Genomic DNA, 27,341 nt, shown 5'->3' on the forward strand with positions numbered 1-27,341 from the left:
TTTCAATCTTAAGTGATTTCGGAACGTTACATGAACCTCGTTGCCACTTTTATTTAACCAGCAGTCTCATTCACCCCCCCCTCCCTCTCCCCAGAACATTACGTTCATCCTCCAGTACTAACAAAAGCTTGAACATCCACGAACCCGATCGTCCAGTGAATGATTTGGTTTGGTTGGAAAGCAGGGAAGACACAAGTAACCCTTTTATTGAAGTAAAAAGCTCAAAACCGCTTTAAATTCACTGTGCGAACATTTAAAGGCAATCCACAAAAACTAAATGCAACATCGAGAAGCACTGGCGACAGCCTTATCTTCATTAATGTAAGAGAAAAGAAGAGTACCCTGTCGACGGTCGTACGGAGTCATTAATGCACTTTAACTGTCCTTATCTCTCAGTAATGCTGAAGGATTTCGGTTCTCTCTCTCTTCACAGCTCAACCTTTGACCTTTACTGGAATAAATACGTCACATCTTTTGCTGTCTCAGCAGTGGAAAAGCTACACCTCTCTTTATCTTCAAAGTCCACTTTTCTCTTGAACTATCGTTTCCAATATTACGCCTCAATCCTCATTAATTTTTTTATATTTTTTATTATCAGATCTACACACGATCCTCACAAAACCGGATACTAATGGTGTCGATTGGGCCCTTGGAAAGCGTTCAAAAGAAGTGAATTTGACTAATTGAACCTCCCCCCTCCTTTACAAACTTAGTTTTTCAACACACAAAGAACTCCCCACCCTCTTCTCTGTTACGAAATACCCGGATATGCAAACTGTAATTTGAATATGTGAGAATGTGCTCGATATTGCATTTCAAGAAGTGTGTGTGGGTAATCCCAGCGCAACATAAAAATAATTCACCATTTGTTTGTTCGGCAAAGTCATCCCAAATTGCAAAACGTTTAGTAAACGACCATTTAGAAATCACGTGGCTTTTTTGCCCATCTTATAGATTAATGAAAGAAACACTCATGAGCACACTAAAAGTGATCCCAAGTGCCACACTACGCATGCGTGTCGCTGAGCGTTAAAAATGGCGTCGTTCACAAGTGTGAAAATGACACTCAGGCAGGAATCCGGACAGGATGACATCTGGACATGGAAACAATTGGAAATTGGCTCTTTGTTAAGATGACATACAGTTCATAAGAAGTGGATGCAGTTAATCTGGAGTTATTTTTACTTTCTGGTAAGAAAGCTAGTAGTTCTCTAAGTGGCAAAAGTTTTCGTGGAAAAAGAACTCCGTCACTTCCGTATTTCACCAACAAACTGACCTTCGGTTGAAAAGTCGTAAATACGAGTGCTTCCCTGAGAAACACAAACGTCTAGAAAACAATTTTCAAACTGAGCTGAAGAGGCTCTGGAAAGGGGACCTTCTGTTGTAGCAAGTCAAGGGAGGTCACCGATTGTAAGAAGAACAGAGTTTGGTTAAAACGAACGAACCCAAAAGGTCATCTGCACCCCTAAAGATAATCAAGACAGAGAAAAGTGCATTCTTTTGATTTTTTTTCCTGATATTTATAAAGGACATTTTAAGTGAATTTATAGAACTCGGAGACGATTTTGTTTTTTCAGAGATAACCGCTTCCATTTTGAAAAGAGCGCGTAATTCAAAGATATGCAAGGTAAAAATAAAGAAATCTCCGTCTAAAATCAATGCTGTAAGACACATCATGACTACATTAAAGCATTTCGACATCACTTTTTATGTAAACTTCGCTTTTATTATACTAATAGATTTGTTTGTTGCTGTTGGTTACTCATAGGTAAAATGCTAATCAAGTTGCATAATAAAGATAGCCCTACAATCTTAAAAAATAGTAAAGATGACGAAATTCGTATCATTCGGATGTCGCTGGGTATCCGAGATGCGTTTAGCATATTTCTGCTAGGATTGTCATCACTTTAGTTATCAGAAAGATTTTTTAAAAACTATGAATCATTCTCACTTTCCAGTGGAAAGACACTCCCCTTAAAAACACCTTTGCCCCTTATTTTCAACAGAATTCATTTCCTAACTCAGTCACTGTAACCATGGTGACACTGACTTTTCCTTTCTTTCTTGCAGATGACCAGCTGACGATGCACAGAGCATGAGACTGCTGTCGCGAGCACTGGTTCTGCTCTTCTCCGTATCCTTGGCGTTCCTCGTCTTCATCGGACGCTGTGGACTGAAGCTCGAAGAAGAACTCCGTGCTGCCGAGGGGTCGGTGTCCGGCATCCAACCGCCCGAGGCGACGGCGCCCCACGAGGGTTATTACGTCGAACTGCTCCGACAGAAAGAGGAAGAACATAGGAGGGAGACGGAAAGGTTGCAGAATGAAATTAAGGTGAGTCATTGATGCGCACTTTATGGCTTCCTCTCTTTCCCTTAACTTCGTCTGTGGCCCACTAAACTCACGCTGTACTGAACAATCACTGCACAGCCATCCCAAACAAAAAATCGTGGCCATCGTGCTGAGGCCACGATTTGAGTTCAGCAATATCGCTGCTTGTGTATGGTCAATAAAGAAATCATTTTTGCATATAGCATCCCTCCCAATTCCGAATGAATTTACGACCACGAAATGTTAAGCAAAGAGAATGAATGACCTGTGGATAAAGGCAAACTCCCAAGCCTTCCAGATTTGCATCCAATAGGCGTGGTCTTCTTTCCCACCTCAACCAACTTCATTGATAAATCAGTTGTGATTCATCGACTGGAGCTTTTGGTAAATCTCAAGCTCTTCATACCTCTTTGGCATTCGATCGGGTTTTGCAATTTTAGTAAGCTTTCATCGTCTTCTGATTTCTACAACTGAATTGCCCCTTTGTCCATGGATGCATGTTACGCACGATGGTCGACGGATCTTTATCCTCAAGCTCTGCAACTAATTCTGGAGTTTCACAAGCCCAATTTCTACAGTTCTTTCTTTTCGTTAATATATTACAAATACGTCTCCTCACATTAAAAAAAAGGTAGATTTTTCTCAATTGCTCAAAGCGTCTTTTTACTTCTGAACAGCTATTAACCCTTTATGAATGGAACATCAGTCTCACCATTAAATGCCGATTTGACATTTAGGATGGGGCTCTTAAGAGCTTCCTAAAACATTTCGTACACTAGAGAGCAATGAGGTTGATTAATGACCCATTTCTCATCAACTGAGAATCTGTCACAAAGGAATTCAATTTGCGCTGCTTGCATTAAAAAGTTCCATGATTATTGTTAATCCGAATTGGAATTAACATATCCCCCGCGCTCTTCTGAATGTTTTAAAATGCACGTGTAACAGCCATTCAACATCCCTTCACAGTTCATCTCCAAACTCAAAGAACAAAGTTTGCATCCTCCTCATTCGAATGTATTGCACTAATGTACCGTAAGTTGAACAGCTTCTTGGGATTACTATGAAAGGAAAAACATTCTTATTTTTATCCTACCCAAGAAACCCTGTAAATTCGTAATGCCCTGGTAACGTGGGTAGACTGCGGCTTAGTAATGCATAAAGCTTTCTTAAGACACCAAACAGGCAACCTTTTCAAGCCTCCAATAAACAGTACGATGTTTCACACAGACATCCACCCCTGGAATATCATTTGAATCTAGTAGAAGCCGGGTGAGTACGCTAACCAACTGAACCAACCAGACTGTCAAAGAAAGTTGTATCAGTGGAGAACATATATAAGGGCTTCAGAAAAAAAGTGAACCAGTAGAGGAAAGTGAGGAATGCAGGCAACTTTAGACAATACTAGTGGAAGGTTGGCCCATGAAGATTTCCTTATCTCTTCTCAGCACTTTTGCTATGGAATGTACGTGCTTAATGTGTGCAAAGATGACTTCATAACGCAAGCTGCTAACCTGCATATATATATATATATATATATATATATATATATATATATATATATATACACTTGACCCCCCCCCCTCCCCGAAATCCCTACCTTGTGTGAGATCCCTACCTTGCTTATTTGGAAACAGCAAGTGGCTTGAGAATTTTTTAACCTTTCAGAAATATTTAATCCTTATCTAATCCACGGCACTAATCCACAGAAGAAACTGAATTATAATGCATTTTACCAAAGTTTCAGAGCACTTGAGTGATTTCCTTCCTCGGTCATTCACCTTGGTTAGTTCTCCGGAGAGATTAGAGATTGCAATCAGGGAAGAGATGATCGCCACTAACAGGAACGCAGGCTTCGTAACAAACACCTGGTGGATAATCCACTAATCTACGAATCTTTCGGGTGGATTTCTGTACTTTTACGTTTACACAAAAGACAAGCTTCCTCCACTGGCATCCGTTGGTGTTTAACAGATCCCCTGCACGTGTGGTTCATCAGGAGGAGATATCTTATGTTGTTCGTTAAGGGGGAATACAAAGAATACATCAAGCACCACGTGTTGGAACAGTCTGGGTTTGCAGAGTATGTCATCACCTCCACACACACACACACACACACACACACATACGATTTGTTGAAAAAGCATTGAGCAGTTTAGCCTTGGTAAGGCTGTTAAAGGACAACTTTGAAGCACATCTCAATAATCTAAACACATCCAGTGAACCACATTACTATCCATTGCGAGAAGGAATGTCACTTAATATTGGTCATGAGTGACCATTTTTTTTATTCTTTCTTACTGTATACCTTGCTAGGACTACATTTTTATTTCGACAGTCCTGCGCTATTCCAACTCCTGATTTCAAATCGGCATGTTAATCCTTCTGTCACTTGCCAATATGGAGCTGTTTGATCACTTTAATCATGTTGAGTGAAATTTTATGAATAAAGAATATTTCTCGCTTGAGTAATCCTATTCAGTTTTTAATAAATCGTGAACTTTAAGTCTCAATGAGAAGACAGTACAATTTGTGCAATTTGGGATTCAACACAGTTTGCGAAAAACGAACTAACAAAAAGAAAAATATTTATAACTTGGTCAAATTCGCAAGGTATTTGATGGTTCTTTCCTTTCAAAGTAATTTTGATGTCACTTTTCACGATTTCCTCCATTATTTTGCACTGGAGCCACAATTCGTAGTAATAAAATTCGATGACCATGCAGATAAACGGTTGCTTTTTGAGCAGAAATAAAGGCTGACGGACAAGATCGATCCACTGAATACGTACAGCTGGAAACAGGAAAAACTACATTTCATCTTTTTTATTCTTTCAGCTGCACGCACTGCAGTCAGAATATGAGAGAGAGAGAGAGGTGGGGGAGTTCGCGGCGAAATCAGTGATTGCTGCCATCAGACACTTTCTTAATTGGAGCAAATGCCAACAGGACTCTCCTCTAAACGGTTCTTGAGAACGTCGTGAAAACACTTTTCTTTCTCCTCTCCGATTGAAGGCGTGATCTTTTCTTGTCTCCCGCTGATTCCTAGAACTAAACTGACTAATACTGTTGGAAAGCTTAATAGTGGGCTGCAGCATCCAGATCTCCCTGCATATCAGAGTAAAACGTGATCGCACCAGTCGGTCGCTCTGTAATTAGCACCCAACCATCAACCTGAAGTAAAGCATTTGGAAGTGTACTGGAGCAACACGTCCTGCACAGGCTTACTCGCTAGGGATGGAGTAGAAGTTCCTCTCTTTTTTTTTTGGGTGGGGGGGGAATTTTTCCCATAAGATTTTCCGATTAAAATGACTGAAAAATAACTAAAAATAACTGAACTAAAGACCAAGTAAAATCCTAATAATCATAACCCTCCCCACCCCCCTTCTCCCAACAAATCTTTCGATTTTATTCACTCAAGTACAACATCCGATAGGAGCTATTTTAGAGATGTACTAGATGAATCTTTAGATTTAGATTCTTTTGCCTGTCCAATGCCTGGAGCCTCCGAATAACAATGTTCCACTAGCGCCATTTCTTCCTTGCAGTTATCCCGTGATGATGACGCAGGTCATTCCTTCTCTTAGCATATCTTTTTCCTAAGAATTTCCATTTTCCTTCTTCTACTATCATTCCATAAGTTTCATTTACGAACTTCGTTCTTCGTGCTTGTTCCTATGTAGCTATTTTCCATCCATTTAATCCAAATCATTCTTCTTAAGAATAGCAACGTCTTCATATCTATCAGTCTTTTTTTTTCATTGCTTTTTTATTTATTTATCTTTGTTTGGAAAAGACTGTTTCTTTTTTTTTTATGTGGATCGATCCCATGGTTGAATAGTACATTATTAGGTATTAACACTGTGGATGGAATGATGATTAAATAATCTTCAAATCCAACTCTAGAGACAGAACCATTTCAAAGCACCCTAGGTCTTCGGTAAGTAGGACAGCGATGATTTCACAAGTGAGATGTAACTCAACTCAGAAATCCCAAATATCCATGCGCACTGCTGGAGTTGAATCCATAGGCTATTAGTTGGAGAGCTGATACGCCACCCATTCTACATCCATAGGGAAGGTGATCTGCACTCATATAGGCTCTCCAAGTCAAGTCAAGCCTATCTTGTTTCCACAGATGATATTCTAGCAGGGATTCTAGATGCCTTTCATCGCCCTGTTAAACTCCACTACCATGCTTCGTGGAGGCAGGAAGTGGGTACTTCTTTTTCTGAAGGGTAAGGTACAACACTTCTGTCCCTCTTTTCTTCTCATGTACGGTAGACGATGGACTTGTTGTGTATATGATCAACAACATCATCATCATCATCACGAACCATGGGCTTACTGCCCGTTGGTGTCCGAAGCCTTCTTCACTATCTTCTTCCACCTTTCTTTGTCCAGTGCACAGTGTTGCAGTTTCTGTAAACCCATTCCACACCAGTCCTTTATGTCGTCTATCCATTCTCTGTATGGTTTACCTCTTCTGTTTACACCGTCCATAATACCAAACATGAAGGTCTTTAGCTTCTGTCCTCACTCATCCTGCAGATATGCTCAACAGACTGTTATTAAAAACTTCAGGAGCGAGTACTTGCTCCATCTGCAGGTGCAGCAGCAAAGCTGTTTCCTCATGCCAGACTCCAAATAGCGCACGGGATCAGAACTGGTGGTGAAGCGCCTAGAGGCTGCTGGATCAGCTGGCGAATAATCCTACAGGTGCTTACTCTTCCATGTAGTGTCCGTGGGGAGAGTCAGGGCATAAAAGCATGCGAGGGACACTGTCTAGGACAAGGTTTCCCAAACTGTGTGTCCGCGGAACACCGGTGTTCCGCTGAAGGTGAACAAGTGTTCCGCGAGAAATTCTCCTGGAATTTGTCATTTTAGTTTTCTAAGCATATTTCAGGAATAAATATTTTATAGTGAAAATATTCTGAATATGTCGTGAATTTGTGAATATGTCGAAAAGCTCAGAACCAGAATCGCCTAATAACATCTGTGTATCGTTAATTATCACACATCGAAAGCCTTTCAACATTTGGGAAAAAGGATAACACTGTTTATGACCGGTCATAAAAATTGCCTGCAAGCGGATTATAACAATGGGCGGCGTATCCTCTGTTCTCAAAACCGAAGGAAATGACATCTGTGTTGCAAATGTTATGACCAATCAGCAAGGAAGTATAAAGAAAATTTTTCCACTAAAATTGAAGATCAAGGTAGTCTGTATCCGGTTCTCAAATCGACTGAATACTTTCTTCCCAAGTTCGTATTGTAGGGTGAAAGTTTCGAAACCGTTTTGCCGTGATTTTTTAAAAGTAACAGGCCTGCAGATTTCGATTTTAATATGAACAAGAGACAAGGGACTTTGCTTAATTTTGGTGTTAAGAAATCTGTTATCGAAGGTGTTTGTGATGCAATAGATAGTGATTCATCCACCACCAGCCTACAAAGCGATCTCCAGGATGTACAAAGGGAGGAGAAACTACCAGCACACACGAGAAAAAGTCTGCATTCATCGTAAGTACTTTTAATAATATTATAAATTTTTGGTGATCACAATGGGATATCTCAATGAAAATGAGCACAAATGAATTTAATGATGTTTATGTTTAATTGATGTTTAATAATTATTAATTACTAATTAAGGATCAATTATTAATTAATAATAAAAATCAGATAAATCAACAATTAATTATTAATTAATACATTATAACAAAATAACCAAGGGGTTCCGTGAAAATTTCAGGATTTGTGAAGAGTTCCGTCCTAAGTATGGGAAACGCTGATCTAGGACATGCTTGAATTGGTCCCTGTATGGAAATTAGAGGAGTCTGAGGGAAGTCCCTCACCTCTGCTTCTGCTCCATTCCCCTGTTCTATAGTTACTGCTCCACGCAGTAACTCTAACTTGAAAGATAAGCAAATAAATGCTAGGGTTATTAATAGGGTAAATAAATGCTAGGTGGAAAATTATTGGCACCCGTAGTAACGGGTGCCAATAATTTTCCACAAAAAGCAACAAAAGTCCAAGAAATATGAAAAATACGAGATTACAGAAAGCAACAAAAAATATACCCGTAAAAAGCAAAATAACATTAAAATTTCTTCCAACAAAAAGCCCAATTTGCATCCTCCACGTCAGCACCTCAGCTAACCCAACTACACTGATGTCCAAAAGTTAAGGACCAACAATATTTCTACCTGAATATGAAAAAAATTTCACGAATTCAGCCAAATGCGGACATAAATGTATTGCCAGATTAGCAATTCTTTTGTAGAACAGAGAATTATGATGGCCTGGTGAGCGCATTCGTTCTCTAACTCACAGGCTGCAGGTTCGAATCCCGCTTTGGACTTGGATGTTTGTGATTGTCTTTAAGGAGGAGGTGAATTTCGCCGCTTATCAAAGGCGCAAATTGTGTTTGGTCTTCAAAGCAGGGTGTCCGGACTACGTTAAAAGAAATAAAAATACAAAAAATATATAAATATATATATATACAGTATATGTAAACCATAGTACGGATGTGGTATAGTTTCGCAAAATGTTTCGTGGAGGGAAGTTACGTTTAAAAAAAAAAAAAAAGTGAGGACCGCTTTTTCCCAACTCCCCCCCCCCTCTTTTAGGAAGAGAGATGTGTTTCTGTTTCAGTTTCTCGCATGACCTTTTTATAAACTACGTATATTCTTACTGCAGATCGTGGACTCGAACTTATGGCTTTTTATCTTGTCCGTAAATATCTTTTACCTCACTGATAAGTCTATTTATTGTTCTTTTTGTATCACTTACGTACCCCCTGCCCTCCTTCCATTCTTGATCAAGAAATGTGGACCAGATACGAGGGTGGGATGAAATATTCTTGGCCTCGACCATAGATGGCAACACTCCCAGCAAGATTTTTATTTTAAGTTGGTACATCTGTCGTAAGCAGCCACGTAAAATTGCAAGTCGTTCTATCAAGTAGTTTGTTTTATACTGTCTGAAGCAAAAGTATCCTTGAAATGGATAAAATTGAGTATCGTGCGGTTATAAAATTCTTTGTAAAAGGTTTAACGCCAAAAGAAATCATTCCAAGTTCATAAAAGCTTATGGGCATTCTTCTCCTTCGTTTTCGACAATTAAGAAATGGGCTGCGAGTTTAAACGTGGCCGTACCAGCCTTGAAGATGATCCACGTGAAGGACGTCCAAAAAGTACAACACCAGAAATCCTTGATCAAGTGCACAATATGGTATTGGATGAATGGCGAGTCAAAGTGCTTGATATTGCTGAGACTATAGGCATTTCAAAAGAACGTGGAGGATATATTTTGCATGAAGAATTATGAAAAAGCTTTGCACAAGATGGGTGCCGCGCTTGCTCATAGCAGATCAAAAACGCACTCGCATGAAAATCTTTGAACAGTGCTTGGAGTGTTTTAACAAGAATAAAACTGATTTTGTGCGTCGATTTATTACTATGGATGAGACTTGGATTCACTATTACACACCAGAATCCAAACATCAGTCAAAACAGTGAACAGAAACCGGTTGCTCAGCGCCAAAGAAGACAAAGTCGGTTCCATCAGCTGGAAAGGTCATGGCATCGGTGTTTTGGTATGCTAAAGGCATTTTCTTTATTAATTATATTGAAAAGGGTAAAACAATAAATGGGGAATATTATTCCGATCTTTTAACCAGACTACACGAAAAAATTCGTGAGAAAAGACCCGTTTGCAGAAGAAAAAAAATCATCTTTTATCAGGACAATGCACTTGCCCATAAAGATGTTAAAAAATGGGAAAATTAAGGGATCTGCAAATGAATTCTTTGAACATCCACCCTATTCCCCAGATTTGGCTCCCTCTGACTTCTATCTCTTCCCAAAACTAAAAGTCTTCCTCGCTGGTCAGTGTTTTTCTTCGAATGAAGTGTAGAGGAGTATTTTGTAGATCTTACTGAGAACCACTACAGGGACGGGATAATGGCGCTCGATCATCGCTGGAATAAATGTATTAGTCTTAAGGGGAATTACGTTGAAAAATAAAAAATAATGCTGAAATTATAAATTCGTTTTTTCATTGTTAGACTGAAAACTTTTCAGACCACCCTCGTATTTCGTTGCACTTTTTTCGTTGGATGCCCAGCGAAACCAAAGAAAGAGGGACCGATGTTTTCTTAATAAGGGAACGATTGTCGTAACTTCGGATGTGTTTTCCGATTTAATGCTTCCTCTTCCCATCCGAACTCTTATTCTGAAGCACCACTAAAATTCTTTTTCATGAGACGAACGCCTTCGTCCCCTCTTTCCGATTGAGCGCTTCATCGTGTGGTGTCAAGGCAGTCGGTCATAAAAATAAAACACTCCCATACAGCAGGTTTAATGCAACATTCCCAGTTTTTTTTTTTTTTAAATAGAAAAAAACTGTAAAATCCCCCTCAAATAAACAAATATAAATCCGACTTGAAACAGGCCAAAAATACAAAACTTCTCTCTTGTTGTCCAAATCGCAATCATGCATTTTGGATCCTTTCCAAAGCCATTGGCCGCAGTTTTGCCCATCTGCGCAACTCCGCTCTCTTATATCAAGATAAGTCTCTATCGGTCGCTAAAAACTCGATTTCTTGATTATTTTTTTTTTAATTCTCATGAAACTCGCGCCCATAAAATGAACCCCCCCCCACACACACACACCATCAAATGCCTCACAAACAATTCATCTTCATTTTTTGTCACAAAGAAATCCAAGTTTTCTTTATAATAAATCTTGTAGCTTTGATATCTTCAGTTGTTCACCAGATCTGTCTGTTAACCTTCTTTTTCTAGCATCCAATCCAACTGAATTTACTACACAGCCCAAAGAAAGAACAGGAGAAACTTTTCCACCATTCACCAACTCGTTTTTTCTTACATCAGCAAACTATTGGAGACAGAAATCAACATCATACCGCATAGAAGACGTACCCAATCGATGGGGGATCCAAATCAACAGGAAAACGTTTATCATCACTCTCGATACTTAGAAAGAAAGAAGTCTGGAGAGATTCAGATGGCCACTTTGAATTTTCTCCAAGACATGTTTCGTGTTTGTCATGAACCGAGCAACTAAACTATGCTCTCATCTTTCTTCTGCACTCTGCAGTTAGGGGTTCATTGGTGTGGTTTGGACTGCTTTATTCTTATAATTTCTACTCCAATGGCAGAGCCAAGAATCCTTTCTTTCATTCTCACCCCCCTTCGTATTTTATATTAAAGATTTGCAATCTTTAATGTTTTTCCTTTTATATGTCCGATGTCTCAATAGAATATGCATTCTGTAACTTCCAGATTTGCTAATATGTATCAGAATATTCAGGAATCGTCCTAATCGTTCTGCGTCTTTTAACTGTACTGGAGAGAGAGAGAGAGAGAGAGAGAGAGAGAGAGAGAGAGAGAGAGAGAGAGAGAGAGACAGAGAGAGAGAGACAGAGAGAGAGAGAGAGAGAGAGAGAGAGTTCTATACTATAGTTTGGTCTTGGTCTGCTCTTTCGTCTTTCTACAGTTCAAAATAAGTTTTAACACGAGACAATTTCCGAGGAATATTTCGTAGAAAAGTTTTGTAATCTTCAACTTTATTGAGATTTATTTTTATTTATATATTTTTTTAGATTTCTCTCCTCTTTTGTTACGGTTGCGCTGCCACTTCAATGATTAGAAAACAAGGATTTTGTTATTTAAAAAAAAAAAATGCACCCCTCATCTATAATGCAATACCGAGACAACTCATATTCATTGTTTGTAAAACGAGGAAGCTAAACGTGTAAATGTTAGATGTTTCAACAACAGGACGGGATAACGAGTAAATTCTCTTGAGGATGGAGCTCATCTTGATGAAGAGAACAGCAGCTTCCTCTGGCATGCAAATCCAACCAGGAAATCTCTGAATTTTACATGAGGTTGTCTGCGAAACATTCCTACGTGGTTTATAGATGAAGATAGATTAGTGGAGAGGATTCGCTGTTACACGAACACTGCATTTATGGTGTCATAGTTTGGAAAGGGGAGAATAGCACGGAGATGAAGCACATAACGAGATGGCGAAAAGAACGGACAGTTTATTGCCGAATAGGTCACATTTACAGGTTAACACGAGTGTGGAATTGGTGAAATTAGAAGCTCAGAGAAAGCCTTTCTCTCTCTCTCTCTCTCTCTCTCTCTCTCTCTTTGAACAACCACCAAAATAGACTAAAAACAGGAACCAGTTTTTAGCTATGAGGATATGGAAAGCGCCATATCGTAGCAGCTTGGAGAACCAAGAATCGTTCGAAATCCTTCAAGGATGCGAGGAACATTCTCGATAGGATTTGATGTGTAAGTGGTTTCAACTAAACGTAGTTTTAGTCAGTCTCAAGGGGGTTTTCCGCTGAAAAGCGGACACAAGAATTGCAAGTTTTTGGGATATGGCTTCGTTATAATATTAAAAGGAAAAAATGGAAAGAAATTCTCGGGGGAGGGATATCAGCTGAATAAAACAAAAGTTGAATTTTTCATATCAAAATAGTGCTAGTTGAGAGAATTCAATTTAACCAAAGTGCGAAAGAAAATCAAACTGAAATCCAAAGGGAGCAATAAAGGGACCGTTGTTCATTAGCAATGCGTGGAGATAGGATTAAATAAATATAAATAATTCTTGCGCACTCACTATGGAACATTTCTTATTCTTCACAGGAAGTCTTTATTACGTCTCGCCTTATTCTTCCCAGGGGGTTGCATCCAATAACACCACCTTAATATTGAAGAGGGAAGACAAACGCCAGTTTTAAATATTAACAACAGCGGTTGCAGCCGAAGAAATGTACCCCACGGGGTCCTCTTCTAAAGTACTTGTATAAAAAAGGACAAAAATCGACGAAGGATTACTGGAATCAAACAGATAATATTATAGGGAGAAGAATCAGCCTTTTATTTCCCCATAGGGAAGACAGTTTTTAAGCTCTAACAGAGATATCTAGCCCATGACAATCACTAATTATAAACGGCTTCCAGTGAAGAGACGGCTGACAAGTGGAGCCATCATGTGGTCCTTTATCCCAACACTATATTTATTGTCTGAAATAGTGTGGGTTCTACGGTCGATTTTCTTGAGTTTGAGGGACGAAAAATCCGCCTTTGGTTTCTTCTCAGAATCGGCCAAAAAAGGCTTTAAAAAAAGCTCTTAGTAGGCGACTAGAATGGCAACGAGATCTTTCTTCTGTAGAATTTGTTTACAAAGTCTTTTGTTTGGTCTTCCAATTCTGAATAAGATTTAGCAATAGGATTCCACGAAGTCTGTTCCTGTACATAAGTAATCGACGCCTGTTTCCTCAATCAGTTCACTCAATGAAGATGAGTCGCGGTTTATGACCTTCCCGGGCATTCAAGTACAAACTGAAATCTGCTTCGATCAACTAAACCGGTGGTTCTTAACGTTTTCGAAGTCACGGAACACTTTTGATTGTAAGAAAAATTTGGGGAACACCAAAAGCATGAGGGTCATAAAACTAACAATAAAAATAGGCATGGACTTGCCTTTTATAAAAATGGAACTTATTTTAATGCGATACTTGAGCTTGTCGGCTTTTGCAGAGTTCAGCAATATCAGGTCTATATTTGTCTATGTTAGTAAGTCTTTCACGCTTCTTAGTTTTTATATTGGTTAATATTGAGAAACCGAGTTCACACAAATATGATCTTGAAAACTAACACATTTCAGTGCCCTTGTGGAGAGAGTTGGGTATTCGGCTTGGGCAAAAATCCAATATTCCTGAAAAGTTATTTCAGGGGATTTCATTTTGAGAGTACGATCCGTTAACAAGGCAACTAATTGTTCTTCTTCTTGTTACGAAAATTCACAACTCGATGTATTGACTGTGCCAAATGGATTTCGTGTCCAGTCATAATTGTGTGTATTTAAGGAAGGAAAGTAACTTGAACTCTTTTCTTTGGTTTAGAAGTCAACGCGCATAGCAGTCTTCAGTTATTAGGATCACAATAGCCAATTACACTCAGAACTGTATCATGTGACATCTTTCACCGGTAGCACACTTGTAACCAGTTCGCGGAACACAAGTGTTCCGGAGAACACCGGTTAAGAACCACTGAATTAAACCCACATATTGATGATTTATCCCACTAGAGGGAGCATCAATCAACCTTTTATGAAACACTTTGGAAACGACTGTCAGTTGGCTCAGATACAAACAATAGGAATGAAGCAGCCATCGAACCTGATCACCATGACAATGCACCAGCGCATTTGACTTCCTGTATTTACTTTGATACCCGGAGATTTCTGCCTGTTTCTAAACTTTCGAAGCACCCTTCGCTGGTACTTTAAAGAGTGAAGGGTGGCTCTGCATTCATTAGAGGGAATTATATCAAAGGAGAATAAAGCAGAAGTCTTTGTATGCAACATGTTATCAGCAGCAATAAACTCACTGTTTTTATCTGAATGAGAAGCAACTCACTGCGTATCTTCAGTCACTCCAAGGGATCGAAATGCTTTTATAGGAAGAGAGAGCAATGGATATATTAAACTCCGTGGCCTCTTTAAATTGTACCTTTTCCACATTCTCTCTCTCTCTCTGGAAGAGATACATAAATAGAGAGAGAGAACGGTGAGGCAAGTCTTTGGAATAACATTTTCGATCGAGGCCCAAACGGTCTCGACAAGGCGATGTTTGCGTTGCCGGAATAATCATGATCGCCTGCAGCCAAACCCATCTTCATTCCCCCCTCTGCCTACAAGCGCGCACGAGCAGTCTGTTGGCACTCCGTTAGCCGTGGCAGCAGTCGTGCATTAATCACCTTTCCACCGTGTTGGGGTCGTTGCCATGATTTCCCAAAGGAAATTAATGAATTCTCGCTTAAACACGCTACAAGCAGCCCATACAACAGTAAGCGCGCGAGCTATTTGGACTACCGAGCTTTTCCGCGCGCGCTTGTGACCCACCGAAAAGGAAGCGGACAGCTACATTCAAGAAACTAAGCGAAAAGCCACAGTTCTCGAACCAACCCCCCACTAGGTTCAAGGGATCCGCCAGCACACTTTTATTTGGCAAAACGCCAAAGCACCACACTTATGTGAAGTGTTTAAAAAATGGCTGCGTTTAGTGCTTGTGGTGAACACCAGGAGTCATCATTATCGAATTCCTGTCATGTACCCTTGGGGTGTAGGGGATATTACGGAAAAACTGCACGAAAAGTTACATCATTGCTAACTTCCTGTCGATAATTTTCCTCCAAATCACTCTGTTATCTGTCAAGACTCCAACATTATCAGATCTTGTCATTTATTGTCTTGGAGACAACTAGGCTCGGAGGCCAGTAAATTATGTGTCCAATTCTGGCTGTTGTTTTCAGTTTTACGGGATTGAAAAAAAAATTTTTAGAAGGAGAAAAACTTTTCTTCTCCGTATGAGAGCGGGCAGATCACTTTCACCGAAAGGGCATCCTTGATATCGTCTCTATTAAGAATACAACGATTTCGTTTTTATGCCTCCGTTCATAGTTTTGTTTAATGTTTCAGTTTGCTGATTTTAATATCAAATTTATTACAACAGCTATTCAATTTAGTCAGGAACCCTGCTGACGTCCACTGGATTTATTTAGAAGTAAAAAATCATCCGCATAAAGCAAAGAGCTGACATTAACATCTCCAATTCTGATATCATGTTTAATACCACTTTCCTTCATAATGTGATCCATATAGATAAGGAATAACAGAGGGGATAATGTACATCCTTGTCTCACACCAGATTTAAAATCAGACCATCATCACGTATACTAACTGCTAACTTCACTAAGTCTTCTTCTTCTTCTTCTTTCACTCTGCCTTATCCCATGTTAAACGGAGTCGGCGCACCGATCTTTAACCTTCCTCTTCCAAGTTCTCCGGTCCAGAGCATCCTTCGGACTCCATCTTTTCTCCCTAAGATCCTCTGTCATCTTATCCCTCCACCTGAGCTTGGGCCTGCCTCTTTTCCTCCTTCCCTCCAGCTCCATATACTCCACTCGTTAACCAACACACTCCTCACCCTTCCTCTCTACATGTCCGAACCACCTCAGCCTACTTTCTTGTATCTTCTTGCCAATTGGTCCCACCTTAACCGTCCCTCTGATGTAGTCATTCCTTATTCTGTCCTTCTTTGTCACACCACTCATCCATCTCAACATCCGCATCTCCGCGATCTCCATCTTCCTCTCCTGTGCCTTGGTTATAGGCCACGTCTCCGTGCCATGAAGCATCGCCGGCCTCACCACCATCTTATAGAGCTTTCCTTTCCTCTTACAACTCACTCTCTTGTCGCACAGGATCCTGCTCATCTTCCTCCAGTTCATCCAGCCTAATGTTATTCGGTGCTGTATTTCCTCATCCAGGTCATCATTCCTCTCGACGACAGACCCAAGGTACTTGAATTTCTTCCCTGAAATTAGCCTTTCACCCTGAAGTCGTATGATCATATCCTCGTCACTCCCCATTGACATATATTCAGTCTTCTCCCGGTTAATTTTCATGCCTTTCTCCAATCTTCCAGGGTATTTTCAAGCTTCTCTCGGGATGGTTCGCAAAGAACAATGTCGTCGGCAAACAGCATGCTCCATGGTGCCTCCTTCTTGACAACCTCCACTAGTACATCCATGACCAGGTCAAAGAGGTAGGGGCTCAGAACTGACCCTTGGTATTGCCCTGCGACAATGGGGCTAACTAACTAAGTACAGGCTAGATATTGTTTGTATAAAGTTCCATTTATCCCATAGAACTGGATTGTTTGAACACTTTTTCCACGTCTGACAAATCTGAATTCTGGTTCTTGTTATATCTTCGTGTTTTCTTGGCTATTTGTCTTAAGGTGAAAATTTCACCCTGATCATCCCTATCTGGTCAGAACCAGCTTGATACTGCGCATCTTCATTTTTACTGATGTTGAGTTGAAGCTTGTTCCAGCAACAGACTTTTTTTAGTGTTCGGCCTCGTTCCCTGACGAAAACATAGCTTAGGCATTCATTCTTCAAGTGGATAACTTCATATTTCGCATTAGGTTGAACCACCTTTGGCTTCCAAGAGTGAATGTAATTTTGTCAGCTAAATTCAAACTGCAAGCCCATCCTGGTTCGTTCAGTATCCTGGTAGATACCACGACTACGTAGGGATTGGGCTTTGTGTCAAAAGTTTGGTTAGGTTAGGATGCGTGGAAGAACCTCGCAACTTGAAAACGAAAACCTTTTCGCATTTTCAGGCTGAAAACTCAGGCGGACTGAACTTTCTCTTGATTGCTTTATTTCCAGTCTCTTCTCATTCTTGACGAAGACGCTTTTTACGAAAGAAGAGAACTCTCAGCATCGGGAATGATGTCATGAGAATTATCTTCAGCGCGAGAGTTGGCTGTCACATCGCTCCAGCTTGTTAGGGCTTGAGGTATTCTTGTCAAAAAGACGCCACGGATTGGAATTACACGAAAATGAAAGCACAGCTTCAAGCTAACTCCGTTTTATTCTAAGGAGAACCTCAGTTTTGCATACAATCGGATATTTCGAGTCCGTCCAACCACCTTTTTCAATTCGGATTATGAGGCTCACATAAATAGTTCTGATCACGGCGTTGTCTACGCACAAAACTTCCGATTCAGATCCGCTGAGGAGAACTTGCTGATAGAAATTCAGAAACTCAAGTTGGCCCCAGGACAGACTCCTGAGGGCTCCCTTTTTTCTAATCCGCAGGGTGATTATTAATCTGTCGGCTTCTTCCTATTTGACATGGAGTGAAGACACTTTGGGAGTGGTTTCAGCCCCTCCCTCGATGACACACACCATTTACTTAGGAGATTTCGCATCATCCAAAGAATGGGGGCCATTCTGTGTGAATTATTTGAGCGAGATCCAATTCACTTGGGTGTTAGGGATTGTCGAAACCGAACTGCATACATAAATAGCGATAATTTAAGAAATTCGGCGAAGATTTCCCCCTCCTCTCTGCTTTCTTTCCCATAGAAAGCTGCGAACAGTCTGTCGCTCTTAGGATTTTTCTTTGCCGAACACTTCTACGTGAGAGTCAATTTTGTCACATTCCAAAGGGGATTTTCAGCACAGGGACTGAATAATTTAAGTGCATAAACATCGTATATTTGAGGGTACTTTTTGAAAGAAATTGATTCCTGAAATGTCACTAAACTGCGGCGTTTTCTTTCCAGGAACTGAAGAAGCAGCTGACGCAGGCGCAGAAACCGGAGGACAGCATCCAACCGATCGCCATCAAATCCGGGGAGAGCACGCCATCTGGAGGCAACGAGTGCGTCGAGTACGTCCGCAAGCAGTTGAACAGCGCCGAAATTCGTCACGGGGTGCAGCTGAACAACGAGTACGAGGTCGTGCCCTTCAACCACTTCACTTTCAATCGCATCTACCCAGTCGCTCTCGGCCTGGGCAAGAGGGTGGTCGAGAAACCCATCGGCTACAAGAGGAAGGACCTGCTCGAAGTGTTCGTCAAGGCGCTGGAGGTCGTGAACAGGGACCGTCGAAACCGGCAACGCTACACGGTGGACGACTTCGTGGAGGGGATGTTCCGCACCGAGCCGACCACGGGCGCGCAGTACGAACTGTACTTCAAGGAGAAGAACGTTTCCCGCGTCTACCACAAGGTGTCGCTGATGAGGCCGTTCAGTTCGGTGGTCACAGTGTCCACGGAGAGAGCGCGCACCTCCAAGGACCTCATCAACGTCATCTTGCCTCTGTCCGGGCGGCTGGACACTTTTCGCTGCTTCCTAGACAAGTTCGCCAAGGTGGCCGTCAAACACGATCGTCGGGTCTTCCTCACCGTCATCTACTTCGGCGAAGAGGGGTTGCACGAGGTGCGCGTCATGCTGACGCAGATGTCGCGAGCCACCAAGTTTCGCAACTTGAAGCTGCTCACCCTGAACGAGACCTTCTCCCGAGGGAAGGGCCTCCACGTGGGGGCTCAACACTGGACCAAAGGGAACGTGCTGCTCTTCATGTGCGACGTCGACATCGTGTTCTCCGCCAAGTTTTTAGAACGCTGCCGCATGAACGCCTCCCCCGGCAAAAAAGTGTACTACCCGATCGTGTTCAGCCTGTACAACCCCTCGCTCGTGTACTCGCTCCAGGGGAAGGACACCCCACCGGAGGCGGAGCAGCTCACCATCTCACGAGACTCGGGTTTCTGGAGGGACTTCGGCTACGGCATGACCTGCCAATACCGCAGCGACTTCATGAACGTGAAGGGCTTCGACGAGGAGATCGTCGGATGGGGAGGCGAGGACGTGATGCTGTACCGGAAGTACGTGAGGAGCTCTCTGATGGTCATCCGGGCCACCGATCCGGGCATCTTCCACATGTGGCACGAGAAAACCTGCGACCCCGGCCTCTCCATGGAGCAGTACCGCGCTTGTTTGCGGTCGAGGGCTCTCGGAGAAGCCTCCCACGCGCAGTTGGGCTTATTGGCCTTCGGGGACGAGCTCCGGAAACACCAGGGGGCGACCAATGTGGGCATGAGCGTGGTCGACGAGGTGGACATCACTGGGACGGGGAAAGACACCCGATAAGGTCGTCCATCGCGATTCCAGCATCCACCCTCTCCATGGCAACCAGAGACAAGATGGCCGCCGAGGAGCCGACGATTCAGTTCACCTTTCTTCTGTTGGCAGCTTCGAGACTCGTTCGATACATCCACGGATGAACTATAGAGGGAGTCACTGCTTTGATTCCAATCAAAACCTTGTCGGAGATTTCTAGTCAAGTGCCTCTTTCTTCTCTGGCTAAACGAAAAAAAAAAATGTCTTCCATTTGCATAATTACAGACTGGCTAAGCTCTTTGACGAATGTGCATTTGTATATAAAATAGAAAAGCCTTCTCGCAATTTTTTGTCTTCATTTATCTCCCCCCCCCCACACACACAAACTGCATTTTGTCTTTGGGGATCAGGAGCCAACGTAGCATCTTCCCAAATGATCCCAGTAAGAAAGGAAGTAAATTCTGCCTCCTCTTTCATCACACCACTAAACCTCTTCAGTGATGACCTTAATAGCAGGTTATGCCAAACGTGTGACGACACCCCCTTCATATGTCAGTTCGTGCTGACACTGAAAGAATTTCAGAGGACATACGATCGTAGAATAAGTAAAAGCCGTTTACAAAATATTACGAACACCACCGGACATCGTTCCACCCAATTTGTCCTTCTGATAGAGGTTATTCCCCCCCCCCCTCCTATTCCTGACCCACTCTGGGGGCTCAATTCATTGCTTTGCCTTTCAGAGCTTCGTAAAAGGTGCCTCGTGGCGACACATTAGTTTTTATTAAAGGACTTCATGTCGAAATCTCCTCGGATGTTTCTTAAGAGCGAACCAAAATAGCTAAGATGACGTCATTCCCAGCGCCACCCATGAAGCCCACACTCGGCCTGGAGTGCAGCCAACTAAGAAGGTTGCCAAATTTGCCCGAAGACTGGTAGCAAGTGAGCGAGGCGTTCCGTCGACCCCTTTAGCAAATAGGGTGAAATGAATGAGCACGCACCTCCTAGCCATCCAAGCAATGAATCGGTGGCGCCATCTATCCGCTGGAGAGATTTCTTCGGCATTATCTAAACTGCCTTCTCAAACAGCGACTGTGGCTAATCAGATAAGAAAGAGTTCTGCAAAGGGCATCGATTACTGATACACGAACAAGCCGGAGGTCACTCTGAGCAATAAACAACCAATCTCGTTCTGTTCTCCACCCCTACCTCAGAGACCTTGACCTTCCCACAGTTTCACTTAATTGCTGGATTGCAGCAAATAAAACCAGAAATGGCGTGGGACTCTTCGTCTCTGAATGGAACACACTTGGTGGGATTTCTTGAAGATCCCACGTCAGCTGTTAGAGGACATTTTCAAACACGATCTGAAGATATTTTCTTCGATAAGATCTCCCCCCCCCCCTTGTAATATGCACAATTCGAATACAGTTAACACACGCAATTTACAGACAATGACAAGTGGGTAGTAGATGGTGAGTCCAATAATAACATTTTGTTGACTGTAGGGGAAGGCAACCACACGAAACAGTCAATAAGGAGTTACATTATTAATAATAATAATAATAATAGTAATATATTATTATTACTAATAAGGAATAATCTCAATCGGTATGGTCACTTAAACAGAATGGGAGAGGAGAGATCAGCAAAACAAGTGTTCTTTGGGAAAAAGACCCAGAGGAAGACCGAGATATAGATGAATTGATGCATTAAAAAGTGCCTTAGACGATAGAAATATAAGATCTGATAATGTTGGAATCTTGACAGGTAACAGACTGATTTGAAGGAAAATTGTTGATAGGAAGTTAGTAATGATGTAAGTTTTTCATGCAGAACTATCACAGTGGCGCACCTAAAGGAGTGGGGGGAGGTCAACGGTTCCTGCTCCCCCAAAGAAAAAGAAAAAAAAAACACTAGAAAATTTTCCAAAAATGTTTTCCTAATTAAAATTCATTTTTTTATTTATGTCGTGTCTTCTATTTCTATGCTACTTATGAATTAGCGATCATTGCAGATGCTCAGTCATAGATCGTGCGATGCGTGGTGTGTATTTTCAAATCGTGTGCTCAACTCGCCCCCCCCCCCACCAAGTTTAAATGCTAAGTGTGCTGCTGTACTATCACATCCTGTACATCCCCTTGAGGTTACATATCAGGAATTTGATGATGACGATGTAATTCTACAATTCAGCAACTTGAATTTCATCGAAGAAAAACATTTATTCAGGTGTGCCTCGATCTTATTCCAAAATGGAGTCCGTTGCGGATGTTCCTCGTCGGAGTTTTCACCCCCGGAACACTCTAAATCAGCAAGAAATCTCTGGTGCCAGCAGAGGACGAGGCAGAGAGAGAGTTTTGTGTGTGAGGAGGGGGAGGCAGGACTTTCCATCCCGAAACGGGTTTTTCACCTCTCCAAAAACAGCAAACCACCCGATGAACGGGGGCAGTTCAAAACACGAACCCACCACCCACACAGCCGTAGTTGTTCAGACCAAAGCCTTCGTTTGGAAGTCGTTCCGAATTCTCTTCAGCATGTGTGTGTTGCTCACACTTCGTCTCCGGGGTCAAAGGTGCTGATGTGGGAGCAAAGTTTCTTCGTGCGTTCAAGTGGACTTCGCACGCTATCTCTCGATACCCCGGCAGTTATCTGCTCGGGACAGAGCCGCAAGTGTGGTGTAATTCTGCGATTAACGAGGGGTCGTAAACTTGTCTTCAAGAGACGGCCTTGTTGACACCGAGCGGTGCGCTTCTACGATAAACAAAGCCGACGTTTTTGCCGCCAGAAAAGGAAATTCCGCGTAATTATTCACCGCTTGCCTTCTTTGGATCCCCCCGCATGACAGCGGACACTCGCGTGGGCGCACTCGCCATGGGTTATCCGTAGGAAACGTTGTCATGGCAACAAGCGGCTTTATCGGAAACCCAGAGCGTCGAATATTTTGAGTTACGGTCGTTCTCCCACGAGTTTCACGTCTCGCGCTCGGTAGCCAACGTTCGCAGCATCTCCGGTGACCCACCGTGACCTGTGTACCCACAAGGGAAGCTTCTAGCAGGGTGGTCTCGCTCGCAGAGCTCATCTGGGAGAGATAAAGTCTTTCTACGGTGGCGAAAGATGTTTGTTTGGAAGTTCCCTTCCCCCCATCCCCACCTCCTTTCGATGCGACGAAGCAGCCAAATATAAATTGCAAACACAGATCGTAATCACGTGACATATGGAGCTGCTCTTTAAACGTGTGGAACATCGAAGTACTGTGAAATATAAGAAGTCCAAATCCTACAGACAAGTAACGTACTTATCTTGACTACTAAAGCGTTAATCCAATGGCTCGATATTTAATGTTTGTTTTTATAGGAGATGTTGGCGATTTGCAGACTGAATCAACTTAACAAATATCCAAGATTTCTTTCTAAAAACATTAACAAACCGATTTAAACAAATTCTACGATTCCTGCATCAGTGGCGTTATAAATTGAAAGCTACGTGCAGTCATCATAAAAATCAAGTGGATGTTAAATCCAGGATTATTTCAAAGCCGAAACTATAAACGTTTCGTATGAAATAGGAGGCGAATATATGGACTCTTGGGCCCAGCGATCATATCTCCCATAAGGCCAGACTAGCGCAACTCAGAAACGCCGGCGAATGTATTCCCGTAAGCTGTCTGGTCAAATTTCATACGAAACTTTTAGAGTTTTTATCTTAGACATTGAAATAATGATTGATTTAATATCACTTGATTTTTATAGATTTTGCATCGTCGAACTGAAGCCTTTGGCTCTTTATTTTAGTAGCTACGTTCAGTCTACTGCGGCAAAAAACACATTGCGACGATTAAAGCCAAGGCCTCGTATTTTTGCGTCCCGAACAAGAAATTGTCAACTAATTACGCCTCCATTACAAGAACGCCCTTATTTTTTTTTTTTATTGTCCTGTTTACAAGAAACAAATCCCCAAAGAACACAAATACAGGGGGGAAAAAAAAAACATCCAGAAATTGTTCCTTTTCGTGACTTGGCTACGCCCAAAGCAAATGTCCTTGTCGCAAATCCTTAGTCGTGACACTGTCGTCGATGACGTGCAAATAGGTGGCTGCAGGACAAACGCCTCGTTACTTTGCAAAGTCATTTTTTAGTTTATTTTTTGGCACCGTCGTCTTGTTTCGATGTGTCTGCCTCCACGGAGCTGTTAATCTGTCATTCCAATTGGTCATTTGCATGCCCAAGTACTTGCAAATGCGTGTCATTTGCAACGGGTGCGTTTTATGGGCGCGCGCACGCACACGCACACACACACACTCTATTATCTGCATCGCGATATGCACAGCTGCATGTTATTGGGCCCCCTGCAGTTATCAGAGAGACGGTTGGTGGTGCGATGTCATATGGCATCCCAATCCCAACACGAACACGTCCTTGGAAAACTCAGAGTTCTATATAAACAGCTGCAAAGTTTTATATAAACAGCTGCAAGTATAGGTCCCTTCTTTCTTGCAGATGTGCGCTAATGGTGGGTGGGGGGGGGATTACAATGTTAGATTCTAACTGTCGACTTAAATGCATACAATAAGAAAACACAATTGTTCTTGTCGGATTCGTTGCTGGAGAAATGTTGCGTTGTGCGTGGCGTGAGAACAGAGCTACCAACAAATTTTCCAAAAAAAAAAAAGCAGGTGGGGAGATACAGGCGTGACAACCTCGAGATCTGCCACGCGCATAATGGCCAGCATGCACTTCCGTCAGTTTCACATTCCGAGAAATGACAAAAGACAAAAATGGCAGGTCGAAAACGGCGGCGCTTTTACTAGGGCAAGGGGGCACTCAACGGTCATTACCGTGTGCGCTTGAAATGGGCGGAGGTCTTTGATTAAAAAAGAAATTGTAGCAAGAAAGAGATAGAAATTTGCAGAATAGTTTTTCTTTATTATGAAATGTGTGTGTGTGTGTGTGTGTGTGTGTGTGTGTGTGTGTGTGTGTGTGTGTGTGTGTGTGTGTGTGTGTGTGTGCGTGTGTGTGTGTGTGTGTGTGTGTGTGTGTGTGTGTGTGTGTGTGTGTGCGTGTGTGATCGACTTTGTTGGTGTGCCGCTTTGAAGCGAGGACAGCAACTGAATGAATTAAACCTGATGAGATCACTAATGCCGAAAGGAAATAGAATTCCAGGCCAACAAGTTTTGAACATTTCAGTCTACGAATCGGAAAATGATTCTTTGTCAGTTGCATCTTCTCGTACACAAAATTTGACCTTTTTTTTAACCCATAAAACAATCCGCTTTACTAAACGCTGTGGTTGTTTGTAATTAGGACTAAGCAACCAACTGAAATCGGTGTATTTTGATAGTTAATGAGTGTGTTCTACTGACCGCGCGCTTGTTTTCGTGGGATGAAGAACCGGAGTTTTCTGAAGAAAAAACACCCCACCTGCATATGACACTAGCTAACTCACCTTCAATTGAATAGTCGTAATAAAAATTCTTCGCGTCCTATACGGTATTCGAAATCTGGTGTTTCTAACCAAAGGGCATCGTCAGAACTTCGAAAATTTCTTTTTCTGGGTAAGAACACGAAATTTATAAGTCGAGATATTCTTCTTAGGGAAGGTCGTGGGAATTTGAGGCAAAGTCTGGGACAAAAGATCAGATAATGCCCTTCACGTATATCACTGCAAATGTACTCTTCTTTCTTTTTCCCTTGTTTCCCCCCACACACACACACACATTTCATGCAATGGGGGAGAATACATGTGCGTACAGCGCAAACCCAGGAAAGAGTATTTGAATTCGTATCTCGTTTAGTATTGCCAACAGTCTTCATAGAATTCGATGATGTATTCTATTGGACCAAACTGATTTCTTTCTTTTAAAATATCTGTATATGGTGGATAATTTTCGCGCGCGCGCGCCCGCACACACACACACACACACACACACACACACACACACAGTGGCGGCCCGTGAGAATTTGTACTGGTGAGCTGTAGCAATAAAAGTAAAAAAAGAATCAACATGGATTGAAAAAATTATATCATTAATAAAAGTAAAATATAACAGAATTTAACAATATTTAACAGAATTCTTCTCTTCGTTCATTTCTACAAAGATATAATTAAATGCTAGAATTAAATAGAAAAAACAAACCTCACAATATTTACCTACGGCAACGACGATAATTTGTGTTGTTTTTGCCCGTGTAGTAGCAACGTATCTCGGGCCGCAATGCTACCAGCCCAAACTGCACGAAAATCACGTGTTACCCCCACTACGTTATCCCCACTAAGTAGCGATTTGATGCAGTCCGCAATGAATGCAACCCCAGTTGAGTATACTAGCCAGTACTGATAGTTCGCACAGCACATCGACTATTGCAAAATACAACTATTTCTACAAAATGAATTATATAAAGTACTGTCGAACGGCATTGTATTACAAACAAAAAAATAACGGTGTTTAGATAAATATATAAAAATGAAAAACGGCGATAATAAAACAGGAACTTTCATTTTATACTGGAGGGGCTGCAGCCCTTATGGACGGGTTGTCACTGGTGTATGATAGCGTGTTTTTGTATTTCTTTACATAAAACCGACACACTGTATTAGAATGTGTTTTTCAGTTACCAATACAGACACACATTTTTCTATTTTAGAAAAACATGTTTTTTTTTTTTTTAATTTTTATTTGTCTGTCCGACTGGACAGCATGCTCGCTTTCGAAGCGACAGTCCCACCATGAGAATGGACGCTTTGTGAATGTCTTTAAGGTGAGCAAATTTTATTGTGTAGAATGAGATCGTGAGCCTGCTTATGGTAAGCCTGGAGTTAGGAAATGTCATGAGATGGGTCTGTAGAGCAAGGATTATCCCGAATTATGTGACGTTCAGACCACATTGTACTAATGTACTGGAGGTTTATAACCTTCTGTTGTTGGGATTCTCATTGAACAATAGCACTGCGCGAAACGCATGCTTTTGGAAACACGATTTAAACAGAATTGTAAATTTTTGTAAGTAGATCTCCTTTTAATTTTAGCAACAAACAACTAATTCTAAATATAACAAGCCAAAAGGCTATTTTACCGGCGACATAAGTTAAGTTTAAGGGAGATGGTAAATCCCGTATTATTGTACAGCCGGGTACGAAACTCGGATCGAAATCCATCGAATCCTAGAGTTTCATGCCAAAAAAACTATCGGCGATAGTTCTTTTCATGCCGATATTTTTTTCGGCATGAAACTCTAGGATTCGATGGATTTCGATCCGAGTTTCGTACCCGGCTGTACAATAATACGGGATTTACAATCTCCCTTAAACTTAATTCTAAATATGTTTCATGCATTTATCAAGAGACACTGTAAAAATGCTCAAAATCAATGTGGTCGATGGACGATGAAACTTCTCATCATCATCGTAATCAATCCTTATCCTTCCACTGCCGGAAGGATAAGGATTGATTGGAAAAAATCCTTCCATACTGACCAACATACCAAAAACTTAT

The 27,341-nt window shown here is 41.7% G+C and overlaps 1 protein-coding gene across 1 annotated transcript in view; it reads left to right on the forward strand.

The window, feature by feature from the left end:
• The window catches only part of LOC150099148 (chondroitin sulfate N-acetylgalactosaminyltransferase 2-like), a 44,746-nt gene extending 24,730 nt beyond the window's left edge, over positions 1-20,016 (forward strand). The window contains exons 2-3 of the mRNA XM_090403631.1: positions 2,071-2,332; positions 18,515-20,016. Of these exons, the coding sequence (XP_090259757.1) occupies positions 2,096-2,332; positions 18,515-19,882 (1,605 nt within the window). The 5' untranslated portion in view covers positions 2,071-2,095 and the 3' untranslated portion in view covers positions 19,883-20,016. The remainder of the gene's footprint in view (positions 1-2,070; positions 2,333-18,514) is intronic.
• The last annotated feature ends 7,325 nt before the right edge of the window (positions 20,017-27,341 follow it).

The sequence above is a fragment of the Typopeltis vanoorti genome, chromosome 14, assembly GCF_054136105.1.
Source record: "Typopeltis vanoorti isolate ZY-2024b chromosome 14, IOZ_Tvanoo_1.0, whole genome shotgun sequence".
Classification (NCBI taxonomy): Eukaryota; Metazoa; Arthropoda; class Arachnida; order Uropygi; family Thelyphonidae; genus Typopeltis; species Typopeltis vanoorti.